At 33.6% G+C, this 17,281-nt stretch overlaps 1 protein-coding gene across 2 annotated transcripts; it reads left to right on the plus strand.

The window, feature by feature from the left end:
• The first annotated feature begins 651 nt into the window (after nucleotides 1-651).
• On the plus strand, nucleotides 652-4,501 carry LOC127714781 (putative ATP-dependent DNA helicase Q1). Of its 2 annotated transcripts, XM_052220820.1 has the most exons (3): nucleotides 652-1,052; nucleotides 2,443-2,604; nucleotides 3,513-4,501. In XM_052220820.1, exon 3 carries the CDS (start codon nucleotides 3,752-3,754, stop codon nucleotides 4,484-4,486), a length of 735 nt encoding a protein of 244 aa, XP_052076780.1. In that variant the 5' UTR covers nucleotides 652-1,052; nucleotides 2,443-2,604; nucleotides 3,513-3,751; the 3' UTR covers nucleotides 4,487-4,501. The 2 variants fall into 2 exon arrangements, with proteins under 2 accessions (XP_052076780.1, XP_052076781.1); XM_052220821.1 differs by lacking the exon at nucleotides 2,443-2,604.
• The last annotated feature ends 12,780 nt before the right edge of the window (nucleotides 4,502-17,281 follow it).

Raw genomic sequence — 17,281 nt, forward strand, 5'->3', positions numbered from 1 at the left:
GGGCATAACTCTAGAACGGTTAAAGTGACGCAACCAAAACTCAAATATGTATTGTATGTTGTGGTAAAAAGAATTGTGTAAAAGTTTCATAACATTTGGTTGAGGCAATCTAAAGTTAGAGAACGAAAATCAACCTTGAGACGTACGGACGGATGGACATACAGACGGACAAGGGTAAAACTTAATGCCCCCTCCGCTACGACGGGGGCATAAAAAAACAAACAGATTCATTTTATCTATGTCATTTTTTATTTGTGTATGTATCTACATAACAATAACAATAGAAAGAACAATAACAAATTGTACTTAATTGAAAATGGATATGGACTCAACTCAAAATAAAAAAAGTAACAAAGTATGATATGGTAAAGTTATATTTTCATATGGTACTATATGATAAGCATTTTTGACGTATGGTACAAAATAGTAAAGTATTTTTTCCATATGGTACGAAATGGTAAATCTTATTTTCCATATGGTACGAAACGGTTACTTATGGTACGAAATATAATAACTGTATGTTCATGGTACGAATTGGGAAATTTGAGGTACAATCTAATTAAAATTAAATCTCCGCACTTGCTCCTCGTTGTTTATATGTCGCGCGTGGGAGATCTAACAACAGCCGCTTGAGGGTCATGTCTAGGGTCGAATTTGGTGAACTTTGACCGACCAATCAGCGTGCAGAAAATCAATTTCGATTAACCAATCAGCGATGGGCTTGTATACCATTATCGGATCGTTAAAAAACATGGATGCGCCCAGTTTGGACAACGTTTTGACAAAAGTTTTGCCAAAATTTGGTCTAAATGATATAAAGAAGGAGCAAAAGGAAATTTGAGAGTGTTTAGTTAACAAGAAGAAGTGCGTGGCTGTACTCCCGACTGGTTTTGGCAAGTCACTGCCGTTTCAACTGTACCTTCCAGTTGTCCGGGAGGTTATTGAAAACAGTTCTGACTGAAAAGTTTTAGTCTGTTGTCCCTTAGTAGCTCTGATGCAGGACCAGGTGGAAAAACTCTCGCACATTGGAAATATTACTGCTGCATACAAAGGTAAGTATAACTTTAAGCATGCAGTGGTAGTAAGGCTTCAATAAATGGAATAGTCTATACTATAGTATTTAATGCCATTAAACACCTAATTTACATTATAATTATTATGTTGGCAGTGTTGTATAATAAAGATGTGTATAACACATGAGAAATCAGTTAGGGGGTGACATGTTATCCCCCTGTACAGTGGCGGATCCAGAACTTTTTGTAAGGGGGCCCACTGACTGACCTAAGAGGGGGCCCGCTCCAGTCATGCTTCAGTGATTCCCTATATAATCAACTAAATTTTTCCCACAAAAGGGGGGCCCAGGCCCCCCTGGATCCGCCTATGCTGTTGGAGCTACTTTTATAATTAATGCAATGCCTCTATCTTACAAAAATGTCTTAAGACGTTATTCCCACACCTTATGGTGTCTAGATGCAGGGCCCCCTTTTCCATAGTCCTGGATCCGCATCTGACCAGGCAAAGATGTACATGTATGCCTTATCAAATAAAATAAAATTTATTTGCAGGAACATACATTTAAACTTCAGTATGTCAACACATACACATGACTAACAGTAACAAAGCAGTAATATGAAACTTAGATATACATGAGCAAAGTTAAAAAAAAACTGCAGAAGCAGTTGATCATAGCCATGGTAGCACATAAATTTGTCTCATTTCACCGAGAACAGATTGTATTGGTCATATTGCCAGTATTTTACAGTCGTTTTGGCCATAATGCTAGTTCTTCATACTTTGTATAAAGATATATACTACATGTTGTATTAATGAAGCGGGAGTCCAAGGGAAATGTTGTTAATTACATGTACTAATAATCTATCTCAAAACAAATATACATGCATATAAGAATAAGAAGATGTTGTACATGTACAAGACTTGAAGTAAAATTGCCAACTCAACTCTCCACCAGACAACAAATGACAAAGTTTACAACTATAGGTAACCATCTGACCTTCAACAATGAGCAAAATGATACAGCATAATCAGCTTTACATGGCTCAGAAACGTACGGGAAACTTAATTTTTAAATTAGATTGTTATTTGTCATGTTTGTGTTCAGGTGTTAAACAATGAAAAAATAAAAAAAAAAATATGAAAAAGTGCAGTCTAAAAGACCTTGTTGTATGGCCAAACAGATACATTGGCAGAAACATCTCAAAATCGAGAAAATATGCCATGCATTCATTGAAATCTCAGCTATATTCATTTCTGTATTGGACTTTACAACAATAAGAATTATTTCATTGGATTTCAATCTTTAATCAAACGCAGTGAAATGGAGAAAGGGTATTTGTACAGTGTACATTTAAATTATAGAAGTTATCATAGAAATATGTCTTTTTGGAGACTGCCCACCTACATTTTTTTTGCATTTTACTTTAGGATCATCTTCCCCAGAGTGACGATCAAATCAAAGAGGGGTTGATAGATGTCATTTTTGCATCTCCAGAAAACATTGGTTGGTGATCCCTATTGGAGAACTTGTTTAAAGAAGTTGAACATTAAGTTGGACGTAATTGATGAGTTTCACACAATAGCAATTTGGTAAGTGGATACAATGTTTATTCCCCATGTTCATTTCTATTCGCACATTTACAGGAGGGATTATGGTATACCGTTGTGTATATAAAAAAGAATAGTGGTAGGATTGCAAATGAGACAACTCTCCACAAGTGACCAAATGACACAGAAATAAACAACTATAGGTCACCGTACGGCCTTCAACAATGAGCAAAGCCCATACCGCATAGTCAGCTATCAAAGGCCCCGAAATGATAATGTAAAACAATTCAAACGAGAAAACAAACGGCCTAATTTATGCATAAAAGATGAACGAAAAACAAATACAAATGTATGTAACACATAAACAAATGACAACTACTGAATTACAGGCTCCTGACTTGGGACAGGCACTATACAGAATGTGGCAGGGTTAAACATGTAAGCGGGATCCCGACCCTCCCCTAACCTGTGACTGTCTGTCAATCGTCAACCTGTCAGACAGTAACTCAAAAACTATTCAACTAATTTGCATGAAACTTTGATGAATTGTTTCTATATATTGATGTGTACTCCCTTCCAATTTTTATGAATTTAGATTTTCAAAAATATAGAAGTAAAAAATTAAGACCACTGGTACAGAACTGTACAGCTTTCAAGAACGAGATAACCTAATACTAAAAAGTAATCTCTTTTAAGACCACTACTTGCAAAATGATGAACCATTACAATGTAATTATAAGAATGTATGAAAAATAAAACCCTAAACAAATGTGATAGACAGCAACCAACAACAACCACTGAATGATAGGCTGTTACATAACAATATGGACAAGCACATACATGTATTTAATTTTGTTTTGCCATAAGAATTAACAATCTAGGCAAGAGGTGCTGATATTTACCTTTTATAAAAGTTTTTATAGAAGTACTTATTTCTATTTTTCTTTCAGGGGCCAAGATGAAGGAGACAGAAAAAAAGGCTTTTCGGAAATGTTTTTCAAATGTAGGTGAACTAAGATCCCTCTTTTCCGATGCTACAGTATTGGCTTTAAGTGCAACTTGCACTGTAAGCTTTAGGAAAAAAGTCATGAAAATATTGCAGCTAGCGGAGGACACAACAGAAATTAATTTATCACCAAACAAGTCTAATATTAAACTAATATCTTCCAAAATTAAAAATTAAATTGAAATGGGAATGACATGGTTAGTAGATGCATTAGAGGAAAAACGTCATGACTTTCCACGTACACTTTTGTATTGTTCATCGATAAATGACACTTCCAAACTTTATAAATACATTGTTACAGAATTGCCACATTGTTCCAAGTATTATGAGATGTTCCATTCTGAAACTCCAGATGTTAACAAAAACATCATAATTAATGCATTGAAGGAGGAAAGTAGTGTTTTGAGACTTATTTTGTCAACCAGTGCCCTGGGAATGGGTTTAGATGTAAAAAAGTGTAGTGGAGTGGTATTATTTGGACCTCCAAATAATCTGGTAGATTTGCTGCAAGAAATAGGGCGAGTGGGGAGGGATGGAAATCCATCAGTTGCCATTATCCTATACAATGGATACCACTTGCAGAAGTTGAAACCGGAAGTTAAGGCAATTCTTAAAGCTAAAGATTGTAGGAGAAAGGATCTGATGTGTAATTTCCTCAGAACTTCAGACTTGGATGATTTGATGAAGAAAGAAATCAGGAAACATTCATGCTGTGACTTGTGTACTAAGTCTTGTAATTGTGAATCCTGTGATATGTTACCTCTTGAGAAGTTATTTCTGTCAGAAGAAGTTGTTGAGGAGCTTGAGGAGCAAGAAGATTCTGCTGTTTCAGATAGCGATACTGAAGACTACAATTTGTCGGCCTATGAATACTTCGAAGATCTTGATATGGCTTTATTAGAAATACAAGATGATTAAAACAGTTGATATTTATTTATTTAATTTTTCAGTATCTGGTTTCTGTAACTTATTCAACTTTAGACTCTTCAAATTTTTTTGACTTTTAACCCCCTTACAATTGCTGTATTGCCACTCTAGATCTGGGTTCATGTCATGCCTGCAGCTGTCAATGTGACAAAAAGAGATGTAGTGTATAAAAACAAATGAGACAGTAACTGATTGACACACATCATAAGATATTTACTTGTTTTCATCTTAAAAATAAAGAGATGCGGTATGATTGCGAATCAGACAACTACCCTCCAGACTTTTCAATAACTTGATATAAGCAATTGTAGAACAACGAGAAAAACCCATGCCTTTAGTCGGCTACAAAAGGCCCCGACCAGAAAAATATGAAAAAATTCAAAAGAGAAAACCATGTCTGCCATGTCTGTCATGTCTGTCAGATATGGTTGCAGATTAGCCTAATCTTGACCTCATTTCATGAAACAAGCATATAATATTCAGGGTCAAGTCTGCATCTCGATTACTATAAACCTGATAAACAAACAGAAAAATATATTTGGTGTGGAATTATTGTAAGATGTACATGTTATATAAAAAAGAAGATGTGGAATGATAGCCAATGAGCATGATTAGACAACTCTCCAAAAGAGACCAAATGACACAGAAAGTAACAACTATAGGTCACTGTACGGCCTTCAACAATGAGCAAAGCCGATACTGCATAGTCAGCTATAAAAGGCCCTGAAATGACAAATGTAAAACAATTCAAACAAGAAAACTAACAGCCTAATTTATGTACAAAAAATGAACGAAAAACAAATATGTAACACATAAACAAACGACAACCACTGAATTACCTAAGGCTCCTGATTTAGGACAGGCACATACATACAGAATGTGGCGGGGTTAAACATGTTAGCAGGATCCTAACCTGGGACAGTGGTGTAACAGTACAACACAGGAACGAACTATAAAAATCACTGGTTGGTTTCTGACCTTGACTTTTCATGGTTTATTATTCAACAAGTCAACTATCATTGGTGTATAGAGTTATTGCTATTGATGTATGTCCTTTTGTACTAAGTTTTGGCATGGTTCATACGACATGTATGACTTTGACCTTTTTGTTCATTGTTCTTGATGATGTTATATTTGTTCTATATAGCAAACTCATTGTATTTAACTTGGTGTAGCCAACAGTATACATAGAGAATGATTATTTTTGCTCAAAATAAACATTGACAGGTTGATTGATTATTGATTTCTTCACTTGGGTTTCAGTGGCAAATATTTCATGCATATTCAAGACAATAACATGAAGTGGGACTATATCTTACTTACAACTTTGTTCAAGACCAATGTGTTCATCAAGAAAACAGTCAAATATAGACTTAATACCACATCTTCTTTTTTATACGACCACAAAATAATTTTGCGGTCGTATATTGGTATGACGTTGGCATCGTTGTCCAAAGACACATTGGTTTTCGCACTCTTACTTTAGTTAAAGTAAATGGATCTCCATGAAATTTTACCATAAAGTTCAATACCACAAAAGTCATGAAAGTAAGGTGGGGATTGATTTTGGGGGTTATGGTACCAACAGTTCAGGAATGAGGGGCCAAAAATAAGCATTTTTGTAACTTCCAGACATTACTTGTTAGTGTATGGATCTCTCTGACATTGTACCACAAGGTTCCATATCACAAAGGGAAGGCTGGGATTGATTTTGGGGGTAATTGCCTCAAAATTTTAGTAATTAAGGGCCAAAAAGGGGCAAAAAACAAGTATTTTTCTAGTTTCATGACAATAACTTGTGTGTAAGTGTATGGATCGTTCTGAAATTGTACTACAAGGTTCCATATCACAAAGGGAAAGCTAGGTTTGAGTTTGGGGATAATTTCCCTAAATGTTTAGGAATTTTGAACCAAAAAGGGGCCAAAAAACAAGCATTTTTCTAGTTTCCAGTCAATAACTTGTGTTTGAATAGGTAAATTAAAAATATATAAGTTCTTAGACCACATTTATTCTGTGTCAGAAACCTATGCTGTGTCAAATATTTAATCACAATCCAAATTCAGTGCTGTATCAAGCTTGACTGTTGTGTCCATACTTGCCCCAACTGTTCAGGGTTCGACCTCTGCAGTCGTATCAAGCTGGGCCCAGCAGAGCATTTTATTATATTAAGTTACTGTGTTTAATTTGACTAAGAAAGAAATTGAACCAAATAATGTGCACTAATAACTTCATCACTCAGGAAAGCACATTTAACCAACACCACCTTGTATAAGTTTTATCAACAGCTCTTTACATGTACATATAGGGTAAATATCTGCATGCTGGTCGCCTTGTGAACAAATCTGTAAAAGTTTGGTTTTTATCTCATTGTTGTTTTGTACAAACGTGCTTGATGTTTTCACAAAGTCATTTCGGGTCTTTGTACAGCTTGCTGTTTTACTCAAAGTCAGAGGTGGAACTGTGAACTTTAATACAGAAAAATAAGTTGGTCCCTTTTGAATAGTTGTCTCATTAGAAATCAGGCCACATTTTAATAAACATGTTTTTGTAGGTAGTTATGCTGCCTAATCAAAAATGACCATGATATTCTGCAACTAAACTGAAAGTATTTCATTACTTTGTTTGTTGGGTTGATGTCTCATTGACTTATGACACTTTAATATCAGTAACAAACTACTAAAAAGTACCAGCTAATTAAAGTTATGACTTAAGAGAAAATTAAACCTGCACACTTTATTCACAATAATTTAATTCCAAGCAATATTTTTCAAATATGTGGATTTGAAGGCGATGGAAGGGGACTGTTGGTTGATGTCATGGCGATGAATCAATGTATGAAGTCCTATAAATGCACTGTCAAATGGGTTTTTGTCTTTTTTTAGCTCCTTGCACTTAATTGTTATTATTCTTGAAGTTTTATATGTTACATGTAGTACATTTTCTTGTAGTAGGTCTTTTGCAATTTTCTGAACATCAGCTTGGTATGACCGTATATGGTGGAACCCCTTCTTTCCTGTTAAATTGGTAATGTTATCAAAATGGCTTGCAAAATTAACTAGGTGAGGATACTCTTTAGAGTGTTGAAGGATACTTTCCTTTGTCTGATGTCCCTGAACATGTTACTTTTGTATCCTTGTTCAACATCTCTCATGTATTCATCTAAGCTTATATTATTGTTTGTTCCACCTTGCAGATTAACAAATCTATTAGCAATTAATCTTTCTGATTGGTCAGCTGGTAAGACACCAGAAGTTAGTCACTTAGTTCTTCTTGAATTTTTAATGCATCTTTCTTTAGACTTTAATTTGATTGACTGTTGGACTTTTCTAAAACATTTAATACAGACGCCATTGTCATTGTCTACTTCGGCGTTTACTTCAAAACCAGTAACAACACTAGAAATTATTGCGATTCTCTCTGAGTTCTGCTGAAGTTTCAGTTTGAACAGTTTTTTTTCAACACGTTCTCCCGTTGAGGAGATTTCTATCTGGATGAAAGAAAAACCGCATAAAACACAAATATTTGTTCATACTGATATTTTCCTTGGGGTGCATACTTCACTTGATGCCATTTTAACCTCGGAAGGCAATAATACAAACTATTATTACAGTTGTATGTTACGAAACGTTTTTCGCATGGGGGCTGCCATTTTTGTTTATATACATTCGGAAGACCTCTATACGCTACTAAGACTCCTATGCCAGTCCAATACCCTAACACTTTGTAGCACCTTCGCTGATTGGCTACAGCAAATTTGACCCTAGACATGACCCTCAAGCGGCTGTTGTTAGATCTCCCACGCGCGAACATATAAACAACGAGGAGCAAGTGCGGAGATTTAATTTTAATTAGATTGTTTGAGGTACAAAATTGTCAATTTGGGTAATAAATGGCATTTATGGTACGAAATGGTTACGGTACGAAATTACTCCAGATACCAAGTATATGACTTACCTTTATAATTCAATAGTCCAGGTAATGCTTGACCAGGAGTACTACCAGGATTGGCTGGATCATTAAAGAAAGGTGCATCAACTGTCATTATCACATTGTTACATCTGTCTCGATCTAATGAGATTATGACTGGGTCGTGGTCTATTTGCCGACCATCCCAGATAGTACTGATGTTAAATGTCATCTAGAATAATAATTTTATAGATAGTTTATCCAGCAAAATAAATAAATTAACCATAGCTTTAACCTTAAGCGGAACAGATGGAGGAACACAAGGACGACCGAACGAAAGGACGAACGAAAAAACGGACGCACAGACCAAAACACATTATGCCCCTAAGTGGGCCATAAAAACATCTTATTCTACACTGTGAGCATGACATACATGTAACTGTAAGTATGAGTACATTTTTATACATGTATAATCTAGAGAAAAAAATACACAAACAAAACTTTCAATAAAATAATAAAACATGTCTATCATAATGTATCATTCTCATAATTACAACTTTAACAAGAGAGTAAAATATTCAAACATCTTTATAATAATAATAATAATAATAATAATAATAATAATAATAATAATAATAATAATAATAGTAATAATAATAATAAATTCTTTATTTAAAGAGGGTAAACAAAGTTAGTTTTACTTACTAATCTTCCCTGACGCCCTCATATACAATACAAGTAAAAAATTATAATAAGAGAAAAAAAGCAAACATACAACATATTAACACATAGTCAGTTCACAATCGTATACTCATGATAGTTCAGTGTATATGTACCATTAGAAACAGTTACAGAGTACGTGTAGTAAATAGATATTATATACAAATCAAAATCATCCATTCTAAAAATTAATAGTTGCAATTATTTCAAGACTGAATATTGGGACTGCCTCCAGTATCGTTTTGTAATTTCTTTAAAAGAAAAAGTGTTTTGCACTTTACGCATTTCATATGGTAGTCCGTTCCAAAAAAAAATGATCTAAAATAAGCAAAAGATTTTTTAAACAGTTCAGTTTTTGGATTAGGAACTTTCAAACTAGCTGGAGTAACATCCCTTAACGCATAAGGATTATTAACAGATATAGATTGAAACTTTTAAAGTACTGGTACTGTGGTGCTTCTTTCGGCATACATTGTTATAGCAGTAAAACTTTGTGGTATTTGACTCTATTTTCTACTGTATTCCATCAAAGTTCTTTAAATAAGGCGGCTGATGGGGAAAAAGGATCTGCATCAAGAATTAATCTTGCTGCTATTTTTTGAAGTTTATATATTCTTATTTTTAATAAGACAATTTTATTCAATTTAAAAAAATATGTTATTGTTTTAATCTTTAATAAAGAAGGATTACACATATCTATCTGTCTATAAGAGTATGTATTTTTAATCAATTTCTTAGGGAGCAACCATTTAACCTTAAAGGGGGAGGGATTATGGTTTCTCGTCCGGGTCAGAAAATCTTTTTGGGCAAAGAGTGAACACTTTTTTTCTAGTTTTTCAATGCTGTCAATCAAACTTTCAAAATTAAACAATTTAAGATATATATGGGGAAAATCTGGATTTAGAGTATTTTTTTTTTTTGTCATCTGCTTGACCACAATTTTCTTTCTCCATCAGATTGGGATTCAGAATATTTTTTAGGAAAAAAACATAGCCCCCCTTAAGATCAAATGATCGTATCCTTGTATCATTTTTAATAAATTTGTACTATGGTTCTTACAGCACTACCTAAGGTTTCTCGTATCCTGTATACACAATTTCCATCTACATTCTCTACAAGTATAAAAACTATATGATAAAAAGTTGAAATGAATTTAATTTCCATTTAGCTAGAAGTCAGAATGACGTTATATGTCTTGTTTGTAGGTAAACAGTTTACACAGAGAAAACAGGACGAGAACAAAACCATATGTTAACAATAATCTAATACGTCAGTCAAGGAAACCAAGACTGTTGTTCAGTGAAACAAAAACAAGATAATCAAAAACAAGATAAATAATTATAATTGTATGTTCATTACATATATCCTGAATCACAATGTGAATTGTAAATAAAGTTTTATACAATACACTTTATCTTGAATTTCCTTTTTTTATTTTTTCATTTTGTTCCATATTGTTATTTTATAATTATATTTTAATCAAACAAAAAATGAATGAAACTCCAAATATATTTATATATAAATTAAGGTCAGTCATGGTTAATTTAACACAAAAAAGCATCAAAATATGATAAAACTTTCTTATATTAACACCTACCTATAGTTTTTTTAAGTTAAATTTATTCAGATTGGTCCACTTCATCTTTATTGAAAGTATGAAAAAAGTTTAATTGTGGAACTGTGATTTTTTCACGATAATAGCCCAAAATTGAGTAAAAATTGATGAAAAATGGGAAAATCATCAAAATTGGGTACTTTCAATGGGCCGTAGCAAAATAAAAAGTGCACCACCATATGATTTTTTCTTCATCAATTATTTTTTTACAGTCATATAAACCCAAAAATCAGGTTAAGAAAAAAAATTTAATTCTAGAAATTTTTGGCTCCTCAGAGGTGTACATCCTTACGTGTTTTGACATGAAATCTAAAAAAAAGGAGGCACACTACGGGTCTCGACATTTTGCAAGAGCTACTGATCCTTCTGGAGCACTTGATTCCCTCCAACATTTTGTATGGGTTCGAGTTTCTCAATCTGTAGTTTGCTATGCAATATTTTGTAAGTTTTTATATCTTTTTTCCGTTATTTACTTTTGGGCCATGTGGTTTCCTTTCTTCGCATACTCGGGTTTTTTTAGGTTACCCTATTGTATGTTCGTTTTTCTCGATGTCTGAAATTAATGTGCTGTACAATATTGATGAGTTCTTAAAAATAGTTTAAAGCATTTAACAACAAAGTTCCAGTATTGAATTATTAAATTTTCAATACTTTTACTTATTCAACAATAATTAATGATGACACACAACAAAAATTGTGCTGACCCTAAAAAAAGAGCCTGTAGTTAGGAAGCTGGCATTACCTTCAATTTGTTATTCTATGTTTACATTTTTCAAATTGAGATTGACTGAAAAGGCATATTTAATTCATTAGACTTTTACGTGATATTTTCTTACGTTTTGACTTTGTGACTAGTTAACTTTATAAACATCATTGAAAAAGTTCTACATTAAGAAAAGTGTTACAAAAAAAACGTGAAACATAATCAGAAAAGCCAAATTACAAGTTGGTTGACCTCTATGAAATTTCTGTTTCACAGACGACAATGAATATGTTTCAATTGTCGTGACCACAATCACGACTTTTTTTCAAATGCGATCTACCGAATTAGACTTGTCACCGAGTTTGTTCTGGCATGCGAAATACGACGAAAAGGATCTGCATATCCTGTTTTTATGGGGTTCGTGTTAGTCAGTCTTCAGTATTTCATGATGTGTTATGTTGACTTTTGTTTATCTTTAAGTCGTTTTTTTTTTGTTGGTTTTTTTTTGCCAAGGCTGTTGTTGTCTCTTTGACACATTCCCCATTTCCATTCTCAATTTTAATTTTATTCCATTCTCAATTTTACCCCTATGTTCAAGTATTTCTATAGTGGCTATGTTTCTTGACGTGCAAGGGAATAAAATACAAAATTTATACTAGATAGTCTGTAACTCATTCAGCCCTAGGTTGGCTCAAAATTCAGCAGTTTCAAAGCAGACGTTTTTCCAAATAAGGCATGCAAACTAGATGAAGAAAGTGTGAAAAAATTGTCTTTAAAGGCCAATAACTCCATAAGAGGTCAATTGACAATTTTGATCATATGAACTTTTTTGTAGATCTTACTATGTTGAACATTTTTGCTGTTAACAGTTTACCTTTATCTTCAATAATATTCAAGATAATCACCAAAAACTGCAAAATGTCCTTAAAATTATCAATTTAGTTGAAGCAACCTAACAATAGATTGTTCGGTTTGGCTGAAAAATAAAGGGCTGATAGATCTTGACCTATTGAACATTTTTACCCAACGTCAGATTTGATCTAAATACTTCAGTTTTTAGTATATAAGCCAAAAACTGCATTTGACCGATATGTTCTTTTTTTAGCCATGGCAGCCATGTTTGTTGATGGATCAAACTTCGGATACAATTTATAAACTAGTTCTACCTTAAGAAACATTCAGTTAAAGTTTGAAAGTATTTGGCCCAGCATCGTATGTCGTCGTTGACGTAAACTATTTCAAGAATCTTCTCCTTTGAAACTCCTGGGACAAATACCTTCAAACTTTAACTGAATCTTACTTAAGGTATCTAGTTTATAAATTGTATCTGAAGTTTTTATCCATCAACAAACATGGCTGTCATGGCTAAAAATAGAACATATGGGTCAAATGCAGTTTTTGGCTTATATCTAGAAATACATCTAGAGACCAGGAGTTAGGGTATCTAAGAACAAAACTTTTAGACAAAATTGGTATTCTATACGAATCATAATCAAAACACGTGATGGGTCTATGAGCAGACAAGCTACATACATATATCGACAGATTAGCTTAACACGTGTTGTGCCTCAATGAAAAATATATTGTCTGTCTTTAAGTCTTTTTTTTTTTTGGTATTGACAATTCGTTTTCGGTTTATGATCTTGAACATTCCTTCGATATCTCTTTTACAATATTCAATGGTCTAGAATTTTAGTTAATATATCCTAGTTGATACGAATTTTCATGGTCTGCATATTGAATTTATATATCTAAGTTACTACCATATTCCATTGTTTGAGTTTCCTACTATGATTACTTCGATCTCTGCTTAAAATGATGTTTTAATCCAAAGTTTTTATTGGTAAAAATGACATTGTCATTTCGAATTTTTACTATGAAAGTACTACATTCAATACAATCAAATAAAGGCAACAGTAGTATATGGGTGTTCAAAAGTCATAAATCGATTGAGAAAAAAAAAATCCGAGTTACAAACCAAACCGGGAGAAACACATCAACTATTAGAGGAAAACAAAGGACCAACAGGAATACCCAAGTGCAAAAAAAATCAAACGCCAACACACATAGAAACGAACCAGCTGATAACAGCTGCCATATTTCTGAATTGGTACAGGACATTTTAATAAAAATTGGTGTATGAACCTGGTTAGATTACATACCAAATCTCACGCTTTTTGACAATGTTAAAAACTATCTACATTGTTTTGGTTTTATTTTATTATTTTTCCTTTCCAATGTTTGTGCAATTGCCTTATATATCTGACAGTCCTGTCAATCTTTTGTCCTAAAACTGTTTTCGATTTTTGACTTTCGCATTCTATCGTATGTGCCGATGTTTTCTAAGTTTACTTGTGTCTTAGAGAAAAAAGAAACATTTTGTTATGTTGATACTTCATAATGCATCCACTTTTGTTACGAATCATATCAAAACAGATTTGATAGGAGTAACACTCTAAGTATCACTGTTTGAACAGGAATTGTTGACAGTTCAGAAGCAAATGAGTTCAATCAATGATTTTTGTGGTGTTTTGTTCATCTTCGACTGTTTGTGATGTGTTTGTCGACTGCTGCATTATTTCAAGACTCTCTCATCTTGCAATTGTATTAAAACATTTGATTTTTCTACACTTTACACAAGTATTCCCCATTCCAAACAAAAAGACAAATTGAAAGAGTTGGTATTACTTTGTTTCATTAAAAAGAATGGCGAACGCAGATACAAGTATCTTGTCTTGGGGAGAAATGAATCCTACTTCGTAAAGAATCATTCTGATTCAAACAAAAAATTCTCTGAAACTGACATTATCAAGATGCTTGATTTCTTGATTGACAACATATTTGTTACGTTTGGAGGACGTGTTTTTCAACAGACTGTCGGAATTCCAATGGGAACCAATTGTGCCTCTCTTCTTGCCGACTTGTTTCTTTATTATTATGAGGCTGACTTCATACAGGAACTTCTTAGGAAGAAAGATAAGAAGTTAGCAATATCCTTTAACTTTACGTTCCGCTATATAGACGATGTTCTCTCACTAAATAATACATAGCTACCCATCTAGGAAATATGACCTTACTTAGATTACATTGGCCAAACTTAATTACGTGTTTGACACTCCATGTTTTTCATATATTTTTTATATTATCATATAAAAAAATTGTTACATTATACCTGTGTATTTTGTAAAATTCTAAATAATACAAAATTTGGTGACTATGTTGAACGAATCTATCCCATCGAACTAGGGATAAAGGATACTACAGATACAGTTAAGTCTGCCTCATATCTTGACTTACATCTAGAAATTGACAATGAGGGTCGGTTGAAAACAAAACTTTACGACAAAAGAGATGATTTCAGCTTCCCAATTGTGAACTTTCCATTTCTATGTAGCAACATTCTAGCAGCGCCTGCATACGGAGTATATATCTCCCAATTGATACGATATTCCCGGGCTTGTATTTCCTATCATGATTTCCTTGATAGAGGATTGCTGCTCACAAGGAAGCTATTGAACCAAGAGTTCCAAATGGTGAAGTTGAAATCATCTCTTCGTAAATTTTACGGACGCCATCACGAGTTGGTTGACCGTTATGGAATAACCGTTTCACAGATGATATCGGATATGTTCCTTATGTCGTAACTACAATACCCTTCCCTTTTCACGAATGTGACCTATCGAATTAGACTATTTACTGGATTTGTAATAACATAAGCAACACGACGGGTGCCACATGTGGAGCAGGATCTGCTTACCCTTCCAGAGCACCTGAGGTCACCCCCAGTTTTTGGTGGGGTTCGTGTTGCCTAGTCTTTAGTTTTCTATATTGTGTCATCTGTAGTATTATTTGTCTGTTTATCTTTTTATTTTTGGCCATGGCGTTGTCAGTTTGTTTTCGATCTATGAGTTTGACTGTCCCTCTGGTATCTTTCGTTCCTCTTTCAAGGGATGGTGTTGTTTGTTTTATTTTTTTTTCTTCCTTATGACTTTTTTTATTTCCCACAATGCATCTTTGTTTCGAGCTAGAATTGTTTTGTTATTAAAACTTAAGAGTTAAAAAATATTCATCTAGAAGAAGAAGGGTCTCTGTTAGATGAAAAAATATAAGATATTTTAGTTGATGTATTTTCAAGTTCCTTTTATTCAGTCGTCTACGTGGATGCTATGTATGAATGCTGTTACACAATGTTGTGATCGAAAAGGTCATTAATGCTTATGAAAATCTGTTACTTACATTATCGATCAAGGTAGTTATAATCAACACTGATCAAATAACAAAATATTCAATTATTCAAAAAAGATATTTATATATAATATAAATGTAAATTATCTTGCGTAATAGATCATGTATGTGAACTATTATTCAAGAGAGCTCGACTATGTCTACTTTTTTTTTGCAAACCAAACATTTTAGGTTGATCAATAATCTATGAAAACAAGGACATTGTCAAATGATCCCTTTCAAAAAGACTGATACAACAAACAAGCATGCTAAACACGAAATACAGTTTAAATATGAGCTTTCGAGAAACTGGCATAATCATGAAAACTGTGATTAAACCCCAAGTTATGTTTTCAAGGTTCGGTGTACCCTGTCTACACGACAAGAGTCATATGCAATGATTCTACACAACAAATAGAGTTGATCTATAAGAACTCAGAAGATCATTTGATACAATGCCGTCATCATTAAGACAACAGTAGTTTACCGATGTTCAAATCTCATAAATCAATAGATAAATAAATGTAACACAAAGAACACCAAGTCAAGAACAACTGATGTATGCCTGACGGAAATTTTAGGACCCTTTACAAACAAGTACTTTTTTCACTTTATTTATGTTAATATTTGCATAGTTTTTTCTTTTGGTTATTCCAAAAAAATTATCTAGCAATACAACTTTAGTTGGTTCAGGCTGAGGTTGGATCTGACGAAATGGTAGAATCTATATATATGTGCAAGATCATTCTCTGGAGCATTTAGATTAAATGATTTGCAATTATGTCTATCCTTTGTAAGCAGTCATATGGTGAATTCTGATTTAAATATTTGAGTGCACATTTGTTTCAACGAAGTCTCACCTGATAAAAGGACTTTATGTGTGAATGTCTCTTAACTTGAAAACAGTGATTAAAAGAGGTTAAGATCAGACGAATCCTGTCAGACAGGCATGCATAGGCGGATCCAGGGGGCTGGTGGACCCGACTCTCCCCTTTTGTGGGAAAAACTTGGTTACTTATATAGGGAATCACTGAAGCATGACTGGAGTCCCCCCCTTATAAAAGGTTATGGATCCGCCACTGGCATGTACTTCTAACAATCATAACATACACCAAATAAAGTTGACTTATTGATTGTAATATTTGAGATATGGACAGAGATTCGTTCATGCAGAAGGAGTAGAAGACCTTTCAAGGATACATGTACCAAATAGAGTTATCTTATTAATAATTGATGTGAAATTCGCGTGATTAAAAAGAATTCGTTTAACCTGAAAGAGTTCATGGACAATGGACATTATGACAGATGGAAAATTCAGCGTTTTGCCTGGTCCAAAAAGCAACAAATTAAATGCAAAATATCAAAATATTAGTTTACAATACTGTATTATTTTATTATCCCCCCTGCATACTCAAATGACAAAACTAATCTTCCTCCCTCCTTCCAGTGGTCTTTTTACATTTTTTTTAACACTGTACCCCCAGGACCCTTTTTCCTAGAGATTTCGTACTAGTATGCAGGTTTTGTCATTTATATGGGTAGTTGGCAACACTATAGCTTGATACTTACATCTGGGGTTGAAGGACTTTGACCATTTAGCCCATTGTAACATAGTAAC

Source organism: Mytilus californianus, unplaced genomic scaffold, assembly GCF_021869535.1.
Source record: "Mytilus californianus isolate M0D057914Y unplaced genomic scaffold, xbMytCali1.0.p SCAF_9, whole genome shotgun sequence".
NCBI classification, from domain to species: Eukaryota; Metazoa; Mollusca; class Bivalvia; order Mytilida; family Mytilidae; genus Mytilus; species Mytilus californianus.

Excerpts from the sequence above, each read along its gene's own strand:
- LOC127714781 (XM_052220820.1), top strand. The coding sequence starts at position 3,752 with ATGGGAATGACATGGTTAGTAGATGCATTAGAGGAAAAACGTCATGAC.